Raw genomic sequence first — 12,926 nt, forward strand, 5'->3', positions numbered from 1 at the left:
ATTCGAACAGCATGCATGACCGCCAACAGCTCTGCTTCGAAAGAAAACCCCGAACCTCCTTTATAATGAAAACAACCACGCACAGCGCCCCAGTTATCACGAAACACTCCACCTGCCGCAATGCTCCCAGGTTTCCCAAGCGCCGAACCATCAGTATTGACCTTAATCCACTGCCCAGCCGGAGGCCACCAGTGAACCTCAATCATCATCGGAGGAGGAGCAGCTCGCATGGCAACCCCAATCCGCCTAAGTACCAGATATTCCTGCCAAGAATTATGAGAACGCCCAAGCTTAGGGAAATTAGAATCCATCTCCTTAAACGTTACTTTAAGAAATCCTAGAATCATATTCGAATGGAAACTAGCATCATTAAAAGTCACTTGATTGCGGCAGTCCCAAATTTTCCAAATAAGATTAATCACCCCAGCCTTCCAAAAGGACCTAACCAACGGATTGAAATCAGTGTTCCAGGTAGCAGCCAACACGCTATGAATATCTAAGCAATCCAGGATGTGCGCCTTGTCAAACCAATCAAAGAAATTCACCCAAATCTGCCGAATCACACCACAATTCCAGAACAAATGATCGATAGACTCCTCAGCCAAGCCACACATCACACATCTATTGGGGCCATACATGCCCCTTTTGATAAGACCATCCAAAGTCGGCATCTTCATGTGAAGAATCCGCCAGGTGACAAGAGATCTTCTGTCAGGAATAAAACGCTCCCAAATCCAGGTTCCCCACAGGACTTTGGGGAAGTGCGGAGATTGCGAGACATAGGCAAGAAAGGCCGAAACCTCCCAACTAACAGACGGTTTCCAGAAGCGAGTATCACTCTCCTCCCTAATCGGAAGCAACAAAATATCCACCACAAGGTCAGGGCACTGAATAATAAAATCCGGAGTGAAATGCCAAACACCATCATAAAAGTAATCACTCACGGCTTGCTGCAGGAAGTCCCTCATAAAATGCGAAATATTAAGCTTATCAGCCAACTTGTAACCCAGCCAGTCGTCATGCCAGAAATAGATGTGATCTCCAGTGCTAATATAAGCATAAGAATCATTTACCAGATCGCTCACATGCTCCCTAACGCCAGTCCAGAACGGCGAGGAAGCCAAATGCATCTTGGCGTAGCCAAATCTCGACAAGTAACGTGTAGCCATGATCGAAGGAGCAAAATCACGACCTTGCACGAGCCTCCAGGCCATCTTCATCAAGAAACTTCTATTCATTGCCGAGAACGACCTGACCTCAAGGCCACCCTCCGCCCTAGAAGCACAAACCCTTGACCAACTCACCGGACAAGAAGGCCTTTTGTCCACATGCCCCGACCAGATAAAGTTGCGGCACTTCCTATCAAGTTTGTAAATGAGAGATTTTGGCCATCTATATATCATCATAGAATGTGTCACCGAGCTTTGAATTACCGAACGAACCAAGCAAATTATGCCAGCCATAGAAAGATGTAACCCCTTCCAGCTAGAAAATCTATTGACGATCTTATCATAAATACCAATCAGGTAAGACGCACGCATGCGGCCAGAAAAAATTGGGACTCCCAAATAGATGACCGGCAAAGATCCCATCGCAAAACCAAGCTCACTACTCACACGAATTTTCATAGCGCTAGAAACTCCCCTCCCAAAGAAAACATGAGACTTAGCAGGGTTGCAAATTTGTCCCGAGATATCACCATAGAAATCCAAGATTTCTTTAATTTTGTGAGCGTTTTTCAACGACGCCTTACAGAAAATCAAGATGTCATCAGCATAAAGCAGGTGAGAAGGGAAACTGGCCCCTCTACTGAAATCCATAGGATCGATGTGGCGGGAGGTCACACAATTACGGAATAAATGACTCAAAACATCCTCAGCAATGCCAAAAAGAATCGGAGAGAGAGGATCGCCCTGCCTGACCCCCCTGGAACAGGCAAAATAGCCACTCAATTGCCCGTTATAAAGAATGGAAATCCGGGCAGAGCTGAAGATAATGGAAATCCACTCCATGAACTTTCCATGAAAACCATTAACCCTGAGCACATTCAGGATAAAGTCCCAGCGCATAGTATCAAAGGCTTTGCGAATGTCCACTTTACACGCCATATTCGAACATTTGCCAGTGCGGTTCATGCAGCTAAAACCTTCAGAACCAAGCATGATACAGTCATGAATCGAGCGACCTCCAATAAAGCCAAATTGGTTTGGTGACACCCCAACAGCCGCCACTTCACCCAGTCTGGTAGCAAGAATTTTGGAGATAATTTTGAAGAGAAAATTCGACAAAATGATAGGTCTCAAGTCAGCGACCGTCTCTACCACATCCTTTTTCGGGATCAGAATTAATATGCTAGCATTGCAACCGGCAGGCAAATAAAAGTTGAGAAAGAAGGCACGCACAGTAGTAAGAATATCTTACCGTATAATACTCCAGCAGGTCTGAAAAAACTTCCCAGAAAACCCATCCGGCCTCGGAGAGCTGTTAGCATCCAAGCTAAAAACTGCGGCCGTAATCTCCTAATCATCAGGAATACGAATAAGCTTGCCATTCTGCTCCTCGGACACAAAATGATCAATAACACCTTCCAGCAAATCCCAATTCACGTTGCTAGGGCTTTCCTCTTTAAAAAGAGAGGAAAAGAAATCAATAATATGATGCTGAATATTTCCCCGATCATACGAGACAACATCGCCAATCTTCAAGTGCTCAATCCTGTGGTTTTGCTTGCGAAAGCGAATAGCACGATGGAAGAAAGAAGTATTACGGTCACCGTCATTAAGCCAATGCGCACGACTTTTTTGTTGCAAAAGACTGTTTTTCCTAGCAAGTAAAGAAGACAACCGAGCTTGATGACTGACCTCCTCCTCAAAAAGGTCGTCCGTATAACCCAGATCCGAAATCATGCTCTGAACATCCAGCAAGGAGTGCTACTCCGAAGTGATCTGCATATCCACCTGCCCGAACACATCTTTATTCCAAGCCCTGAGGTCAGTTCGTAGACGACGAAGCTTGAACATGATTTTAAATAACGGACAACGGGTGTCAACCTCCGCCTCCCAGGAAGACGCCACCCTCTCAAGAAAGTTAGGATGAGACGTCCACATATTCAAGAATTTGAAGCGTCTCCCATTACCCAACTCATCGCTGCATTGGAAAATCAAGGGAGAGTGATCAGAAGTAAGCCTTAGGAGCGCATGGGTGTTAATCGAGGCCCACAAGTTCGCAAAACCCAAAGAGAAGAACGCCCTGTCCAATCTAGACTCCACGTGTCGAGGGAGTAATCTCCGACCAGACCACGTAAAGCGAATGCCAGTTGAAGGAGATTCAATCATATCCGAAGCCTCGATGAAGTCGCAAAACTCATTGCAGGAACTTCTCAACGGTGCCACCACACTACGACGTTCATGAGCACCCTTGACAGCGTTAAAATCCCCAATGAAAACCGTGTTCCCATCCCCAAAGAGAAGAACGCCCTGTCCAATCTAGACTCCACGTGCCGAGGGAGTAATCTCCGACCAGACCACGTAAAGCGAATGCCAGTTGAAGGAGATTCAATCATATCCGAAGCCTCGATGAAGTCGCAAAACTCATTGCAGGAACTTCTCAACGGTGCCGCCACACTACGACGTTCATGAGCACCCTTGACAGCGTTAAAATCCCCAATGAAAACCGTGTTCCCATCAACAAAAGAAAGCAGATCAATCCACAAGGCACGTCTAGAAACGTGATCATTAGCACCATGCACAACAGCGATTCGAAAATTGTAAGTTTGCCAAACGCAATCAGCAATAATGACCTGGTCCGAAGAAAGCAAGATATTAGTCTGAACAAACGGACTAGTGAGCAACCAAATATTCGATCTCCGAGGCAGTCGACAATTTTGATGGCGGGGTACCAGATTAATCGATCTCCAATAGCTCTGACGAACTTTATGAAGACTTTTTTAGGCTCAATGATGCCTACAAGTAAAGGCAAGAAGGAACGACAATGCTCCTTAAGAAGAGATTTAGATTCGTCCGAGAAACCCCGGACGTTCCAAACCAGAAAATTCATAAGAATTATTGGTTGATTCTGGGCTGAGAAGATCCCAGCACCACTTCCTTATCCCACCGTTTGTTAGCTACGTTGTCCATAGCTTGCAAACTCTCTGCCTTCTGATAATCCACGATATAGTCACGTGGTTGATGCCCAGCGTCAGCTGCCTTCCGGAGACGATTCTTAATACTTTCTTGCTGTAGAAGAAGGGCTTTATTGTGATTGCGAGCATCATTTTTGGGAGGGCGCCCTCTGCCACGTTTAGGTAAGCTCGAGCCCGAAACCTCGTGCTTAAACCTTTCCACCTTAATGTCATTTTCCAAGGCCAGAATTTTCTTTTCCTTGTCAGATTGATCATCCAAAGGCCGAGCATGACTATTCGGAGCAACATGCTGAGGCCAAATCTCGCAATCTCTCTCCTGTCTTTCAACCTGAAAAGAGGCTTGAGGCAAGCCTGCTGCCACCTTCTCCGTGACGTCCCCCAACTGTTCGATCTCTTGCTCCGCCGGAAGAACAGCTTGAGCCGAACTATCTGCAACCTTCATCGTGCCGTCCCCCGACTGATGGAGTCTATGTTCCCCCACAACATGCATTTCCGCCGTCTGAGCAACGACATCCCCCATTTGTTTGTTAAAAGGTTCCACCGAAGAGTGCTGCTGTGCATGGCAATCTGTAGCATCTCCCAGCTGTTCGATACTATGCGCCAAAGAAGTATGCAAATTGACAGCGGAGTTTCTGTCCTTCTCACGAGAATGCGGCTGAGACTTCGTTCCTTGGTCATTGTTATTCTCCTCCGAAACAGGGTTCCCATCAACAGCCCCAGCTGTGTCCGTTGCGATGGAATCCTGCTTATTAATCTCCAAATCCTCAGGGGTCGTAAATTTCTCAAGAATGGCAAATCTGTTACCCTTTGGTGACCCTGATTGCTTGTGATTATTCTCCGAACTCCGAACACATAAAGTTTCCAAGAGGTCAGGCCCTGAAAGTCCCTTAGGCGAATTAACACTTGCCTCCTTAGCCCCAGCTTCCGACTCCGAATCAGAAGCCACCTCTCCATCAAAATGTTGTTTATCCCTGGCATCATTCTCCTCAACAGGCTGCCATGCCGGGCCTTTAATAACCTTCGCTTCAGGCTCAACTTTTTTCCCTGCTTTTCCTCGCCGACACTTGTCCGGCGAGTGACCAGTTATTTTACATTTAGTGCAATATAAAGGGATATATTCATAACTGAATTCGATATTGAAAAAATACTCGCTTCCATCAATCGTCATGAATTCTGGGAGAGTTTGAGAGAGATCTATTTCCACTAAAATGCGAGCAAAGTGTGTCACTTCATCATCAATGGAGGTACCATCGATCTTCAACGGTTGTCCCAGCCATCTACCAATGCCCGAGAGGACTTCCGGATGCCAGAACTCGACCGGCAGGTAGTAGACTCTCACCCAGACTTGAGCCAAAGAGGAAGACTCTTTATAGGGATTGAAGTAACGAACCCAATCACGTAGACGTATCGAACCAGCCGGAAGATCCCAGATCACGTGGCGTTTAGCAGTAGCCTTATCTTCCTTGTTTAGAAACTTCAAAGTATAGAACCCTCTTCCCATCGGCATAAGGAACCAGGGAGATTTAATCGCCCATAACGATTGTAATTCCGCCTTAAGTTCTCTCGTGGTCCTAGGTTTTTCACCCTTATTCATCATGAAGCGACCAATAAGCGCGTGTTGGAATTTCGAAGCCTGAAAGTTCTGAATTTCACGAGGAACCTTGAGCACGCTGTTCCCATCTTGAGCAAAGGGCTGAAGCGCGTGAAATTTGTGCGCCGGTAGGTCTGGCTTCCTGATCCTTTGAGGGGCCGTGACATGGGCATAGGAAGTCACCGTTCCAGCAACTTTCGCAGTGGAGGAAGAAGAACCGGGCAGCAGATGTTGGTTCTTCTGCAAAGACACCCCAGGCAGACTAGGGTTAGCCTTAGGGTTTGTCAACGCGGGGCCAGCAACGTCCGGAGCGACGACTTTGGTGAAGTTGTTGGACACTTGGGGTAAATTCAGACCGCCCCTATCGAGCAAGGGCTGCGAGAGATCGCCGGAAGACATGATCGGAGAAGGATTAACGATGGAAAATTAGGGTTAGGGCACGCTTGGAGTAGAGAGACGTTACAATTGAAATAAAATTACATAATTAAGACTAAAACTTATTAAGAAAGGATATAAAATTGCACCACTGTTTTCCATAAAGAAAAAAAGTAGAGAAAAAAAAAGAAGAAAAAAAAAGATAAGAAAATAAATCAAATTTATAAAAAGAAATATTAATTAAAAAATAATTTGAAAGATATATGAACATGTTACACATTTGCACGAAAGATAGAAAATATTTATTTTTTTGAATATGGTTAAACTTTAAACGATAACAATTTATTTATTTTAAATTAATTTTTTACATATTATATATCAAATTAAAGATATTTTTCTGATCTTTTATTTAAGATTCATTATGTGTATTATATTCATAATAAAATTAGAAAATAAATAGAAAAGAAAATAAGTTTTATATAATGAATGAAAATAAAAAGTAAATAGAGAAGTACTAAGTGTAAGTGTGTAACCGTTTGAAACTAAAAACTAAACCACTAAGGGTGCCTCCAGTCATAAACTAGATTTCCAGTTTTTAAAGTGTCACATCACTGCCACATCAGCTTTAGAAACCCACCTACTTTTTCTCTTACATCTCCTCCAACAATAAACCAGTTTCTTACTTTTTAAAGGTCTCACTATAATACATACTCCATTGTTATATCTATATAAACATTAATTTTATTTCAATTATTGTTTGTACATTATTTACATATTTTAATTATATATTTAAATTTAATTTTATATTTAAATTATCTAATATAATAAAATAACTTTATAATTCCATAGAAAAATTAGAATTATATAAATAAAATTCAAATTACATTACTAAAATTAAAATTACATTGCAAAGTTAAAAATTACATTAATTGAAAGTACATAAACATAATTATTCAAACTAATCATAATTAATTGTAAGCATCATTCGCATCAAATTGTGTCCAAATATGTTGCGTCAAATCATGTTGAAGTTGGAGATGAGCTTGTTTATTTGTTTAATCGTTGTGATTTTTGAGATAATTTTCAAAAGCTTCCCAATTATTAGTACCCATTGGTATTGGTTGCTGAGGAGTTGCATCTTCTTCAGACCAGTTGACCGCTTCTTCGCCCTCATCCTCAATGATCATGTTGTGCAAAATAATACATGTGAGCATTATATTGCGGAGATCTTCCTTGAAATAAGATCGTGCGGGACTTCGAACTACTGCCCAACGAGCTTGTAGCACTCAAAACACGTGTTCGATGTCTTTTCTTGCAGCCTCTTGTCTCTGCGCAAATTTTTGTCTCATCGGATCTCCTGGTGCTGGATAACTCTTGACGAATGAAGCCCATGTCGGATAAATTCCATCTGTCAGATAGTATCCTTTGTTATACGTCCGACCATTCACCGTGAATTGAACTGGTGGCGTATTTCCATGAAGGAATTGATTAAATAATGGAGATCCATGAAGAACATTGATATCATTGCTTGCTCCGGCGACGCCAAAGAAAGCATGCCATATCCACAAATCTGCTGATGCCACCGCTTCAAGAACTATTGTAGGAACTCCGTGATCGCCTCGTGTGTAGTATCCTTTGTATGCGACTGGACAATTCCTCCACTCCCAATGCATGCAATCAAGGCTTCCCAGCATTCCCGGGAAGCCATGTATTTCTTCATGCATCTGTAGCAAGCGTTCAGTATCTGCTGCATTTGGAGTCCTCAAATATCGATCACCATAAATGGTAATCATACTCCTGCAAAATTCATGTAGACATTTCAATGCAGTACTCTCACCCATCCGCACGTACTCATAAAGTGAATCACCGGGAGTCGCATATGCCAACTGTCGAACAGCTGCGGTGCACTTTTGGAGTGGTGATAGACCATTCCTTCCAGTTGCATCTCACCTCAATGTGAAAAAGGGTGAGTAGTTGCTCATCGCATCAACGATCTTGACAAATAAGTCTCTTCGCATTCAGAACCGACGATATTGTGATAGTAGTTGTATGGAAATGGTTGTTGAGGGTAGGACATGTGATGGTATTGTGAACTTGGAAAATAGGAACCTTGAATATTTTGAGAGCTTGAATTAATAGAATCGGAATTTTGGGAGCTAGAATCCGCCATTTTACTTGTGAAAATGAAGTGAACAAGAGAAGAAAAAAAATGAAGTATTGTAGAGTTGTATGAAAATGAAAGAATGAAATGAGTATATATAGAAATTTTTAAAAATTTATCCGTTATAAAATTTTTTTTTTCCATTACAAATGGTCAAAATTAGCCGTTGAGAATATAGAAAATAGCCATTCCATATATCTGCATGTATTTGTGGTTATAGAATTAGAATTTAGAAATTAAAGCAATGCAAAATAAATGAAATAGTAGAACTTAAAAAAAAAAGCAAAATAATATGTTTAATTTTGAAGGGAAATAGCAGCTCCCAAGACAAAAAGCAATAAATGGGCCCCATGAGATGTCAGTAGAAACTAGTTTGCAGTTGGCAACTAATTTCTCAAAAAAAAGTTGGAAACTAGTTTCTTCATTGCCCAATGGTAGTTTTTAAAATAAGAAACTAGAAAAACTGTCCATTGGAGGCACCCTAATTACGTTTTAATTATTAAGATTTTTCTCAATTCCAAAATTACCCTTCAAATTAAATTTATTGACATTTACTTTGCTTTTTATATATATAAAGATAAAGATATATAGATACAGATTTATAAATAATAGTGTATTGTACATGTATGAAGGCTTATTATTAAAAAAATAATTCAATCTTTAATCTCATATTTATTTCTTAACATGAATTTATAAATACTATTATAAATATCATTTAGAATAATCTTCATTATTCAATTTATAATTCGAACACAAATACTTACGTGTGATTGGTCGCATACATGTCACTAGTCACGTGTATAAAACTAGTTTACATCACAGTAATACTTAAATGATGCTTTGGCGCATCCCTTGACACCAAGCGGTGCGACTTTCTGTGTGTGAATAGTGAGGTCTCGAGTTCAAACCCCACCGCTCCCCCTCCCCAACTCCCCCAAGTAAAAAAAAAATAGAAAAAATGATGCTTTGGCGTAGTGAACTCAGCGTTGAAATCATTTCAACTGGATTATCCTTTAAGGATTTTCCCTCGCGGGTTTGCCTTAGAGGGGTTTTAATGAGGCTCGGCCCTTAGTTTGCTCTTTGTGCTCTCAAGGGTTTTTTTGTTTTTTCTTTTAATAAAATCTCATTTAATAAAAATCCTTTTATTTTATAAATGAAATTTATAATAATAATCATTAAAGTCTAATAAAATTTATAAATAAGTTTTTTAAAATTTATAAGTTGTTTGTTTATAATCCAAGAGATTTTAGCAAGGTAAGTCCATGTATTGTTTTTTTTTTATCGAAAACTTGTGATGCTTTTCACAAAATCAAATAAGAATTTGCTATAATTTAAATAAGACATTTCATAAAAATAAAAAAGATTTTGATTTAGAGCAAATAGTACTTTAAGACATTTTATTCGTAAATAATTTTTTTATAAAATCAAATAAGACTAGACTTTTTATTCGTAAATGAGATTTTATTTTAATGTAAATCAAATAAGACTTTGCTATAATGTAAATAAGACATTTTATAAAAGTAAATAAGACTTTGATTTAGAGCAGCTAATACTTTAAGACATTTTATTCGTATATAATTTTTTTTATACAATCAAATAAGACTTAACTTTTAATTCGTAAATGAGATTTTATTTTAATGTAAATCAAATAAGATCTTAAGACTTTATTTTCGTAAATAAACCTGTGAGATTTTGAGCCATAACTGCTTATATTAAACAGTTTATTCTTTGTTGTGAGTATTGCCATACTCATACATGTGATGATCTTTTGGAACTTGTCATAGTATCTTTATTGAGGTTGTTAGTTACTCAAGATTAGGAGGTAATTTTAGGTCATCATTTGTTAGCCACATCTTTTACCTAAACACTAGCCATTATGAAAACCTATCTTATGTAATCTAATTTGAGTCTAATTAGCTTTTATTCTTTTGTCGAATGATAGGGGGTGATGGAGTTTATGGGAAACATAGTGTGGTGAAGTATGTTGAAGGTTGTAGAAAGATAAGGAACGATTTTGTGTTGTTATTCGCTCTTATAAGCTCTAGAAATTTTGAAATTAAAAAAAGGGGGAAAATCAAAATTGTTGATTTTTTTTTTTGTGAAAATCAAGTATGCATTTAAAAATTTGTTAGAAGTCGACTTTGTTTGAGAATGAATTGAGAGCATAAGAGAGTGTTTAGCTTTATGTTATGTTGATGATGATTTCCTTGGTTTGAATTGTTTATGCCGACATAGGAAGATGAAATTTATTCAATACTTGTTTTGAGAAAAAGTAAGGTGTTGTGTTGATTTATTTTTGAGTCACCTAGCCTAAAATTTCATACCTTAACTAATGTCCCTACATTACAACCAAAAAAAGAGACATTTTTTTATCTTAGTGCTGGCACACTATTAGCAATGGAGATTGTAGACGAATGACAAGACTATGGTAAGTGATCCACATGGTATTGATTAAAGTTAGGTACTTGAAATATGGAGTTGTGAGAAAGTGATAAGCATTAAAAAGATATTAATGCTTATCCCACATTGATTAGTTAACACTAACTAATCCACTATATAAGTTAATACATCAATACATGTAATAAACTCATGTGCACAAGCAATGGGTTGCAAAGCTCAGCCCTGGTCTCAGCTGTGGACTTGGATCTTGGTAATTGGTCTTTGGGCCAAACCTTAGCCCCCAACGGACTTGTTATTTTGGACCACTGATTTCTTCGGTCCAAAAGGATCGAGGCCCAACCTGTTGGACCCGTACGTGTACACAGAGACCGATCTCCATAACGGGTCAGAAGGACCCATTGGTCTTGCGTTAGAAATTGTCTCACAACATGAAACTCCCGTCATTATTGGATGGGAGAGAGATACATGAGAAATTCAAATGGAGCTATTGTTACATTTGTGACACCCAACCATTTGAATGCAGCCTCCAATGTAAAGGCTCCCCCATAGGAGGGCTGTGCCACTCCATGCATCATCTACACATACAAAATTATGCACAAGCATCTCATACGCACCCTCTGAATTTCATAGTTGAGTTCTGTTCTCGCCTCGTTCCAGTTCGCTGAAGCTCGTTGGTTTGCAGTGCTGCTACCCACGAGACAAACCTGTTTAATCTTTGGGGCTGATACACCAATCAATGAGCACTACTGCGGCGTATCTCGTCTTGCGGATAGAGGATCCTCCTCGACTCGGCTTTACTGTTCTACGGGTTATTTTTCTTGTAATTTCAATTCAGTTTTGTTATTTGTAATATGATTTTCTCTACATTTCTTATTTTACTGTAAACGCTCGCACAAGTTATTATTTTCCAACAATCGTAAGATGAGATAGGCTTGCTGAAGGAGATCAATTTGGACTCCAATTGAATATAATATTTAAGCAACTTAAAACCTTTGTTGGAAATGTCGACTATTCGTGCCAACTCCACCGAGGGTGCTGCTGTTGTTGCTGCCACCACTTTTGTTGTTGTTGCTGCCGCTTTTGCCACTACCTTCAACGACTGCTACCACGACTTTTGCTGCCTCCACTTTTTCTGGTAAACCTGTTGATGTAAACAACTTTGTTTCACATGGCCATGCTCCAACATCTTTCATGTTTGGTTCTAACCAAACGAGTTTTGGAGGAGATGGAAGTATCGGGTATGGAATGGACACTGTTGGTCCAACTCCGTTTAGATTAAGGTTTGGTTCCACTTCAAGTGGTTCTATTGGGTCAATGTATGGACCAACCGTTAGAGCCTTTGTGTCCAACATGATGAGCTATGGCCACAATGCCAACGTAGCCTCTAAAGGCGACGACCACTACCGACAAGCCACCGAAGTACTGTGGCACCGACTTTAAGAGTTGGCGTCAAAAGATATTCTTCTACCTCACGACATTGGGCTACATGGCATACTTGACGAACAACGAACCGCCTATACTAGAAGAGAATGAAATGAAATTCATTGTTCGTGCTGCTTATGATGCTTGGCACAATGCCGATTTTCTTTGTAAAAACTTTCTTCAAGGTGGTTTAGGAGATAGTTTATTTAAAATATATATTTATGTAAAGACCCCGAAAGTATTGTGGGAGACATTAGATAGAAAGTATAAGCTAAATGATGACAATACGAAAATACATGTGTAACTAGGTACATGAAGTATAAGATGGTAGACTCAAGATCCGTCATCGAACATATGCAAGAATTCCAAATCATATTGCATGATGTCCTTGCCGAAGGACATGTGGTGTCGAATTCCTTCACCATGGTGGCGGTGATTGACAAGTTGCCCCCAAGTTGGAGGGACTTCAAGACCTACCTCAAGCACAAACGAAAGGGGACGACGTTCGAAGACCTGATCATCAAGCTCTGGATCGAGTCGTGGGAGAGAAGGCTAGACAACAAGGGGAATGGCCAAATTGAGGCCAAAACAAACTTGTTGGAGAAAGGTGTCCGTCCAACTCCAATAAACGGGAACTCCCTAATTCCAAAGACAAAGGAAATGGCAAAGCACTGGCGCCCGCAAGTTCGATGGTGATTGCTACAATTGTGGCAAACTGGGCCACTTGGCGAAGGATTGCCGCAAGCCTAAGAATTGAAGCAAGACGCCAACATCGTCGAGAAGGACTTCGACGAATAGGACCAAAACGACTTGGCGGCTTAGACTAGTGTTTGAGT

General features: G+C 40.3%; 1 protein-coding gene across 1 annotated transcript; it reads right to left on the reverse strand.

The window, feature by feature from the left end:
- Nucleotides 1–7,393: 7,393 nt before the first annotated feature.
- LOC131008300 (uncharacterized) lies at nt 7,394–8,125 on the reverse strand. The gene is made up of 2 exons (XM_057935188.1): nt 8,058–8,125; nt 7,394–7,904 (listed from the first exon to the last, which is right to left on the reverse strand). Exons 1-2 carry the CDS (start codon nt 8,123–8,125, stop codon nt 7,394–7,396), a joined length of 579 nt encoding a protein of 192 aa, XP_057791171.1.
- Between the last annotated feature and the right edge of the window lie 4,801 nt (nt 8,126–12,926).

Source organism: Salvia miltiorrhiza, chromosome 2 (genome assembly GCF_028751815.1).
Source record: "Salvia miltiorrhiza cultivar Shanhuang (shh) chromosome 2, IMPLAD_Smil_shh, whole genome shotgun sequence".
In the NCBI taxonomy this organism is placed as follows: domain Eukaryota; kingdom Viridiplantae; phylum Streptophyta; class Magnoliopsida; order Lamiales; family Lamiaceae; genus Salvia; species Salvia miltiorrhiza.

Bases quoted from the DNA above. Each gene is read 5' to 3' on its own strand.
- LOC131008300 (XM_057935188.1), bottom strand. From the start codon at position 8,125: ATGCGAAGAGACTTATTTGTCAAGATCGTTGATGCGATGAGCAACTAC. The intron at 7,905-8,057 runs GTGAGATGCAAC...TGAATTTTGCAG, and splicing joins TCACCCTTTTTCACATTGAG to GAGTATGATTACCATTTATG.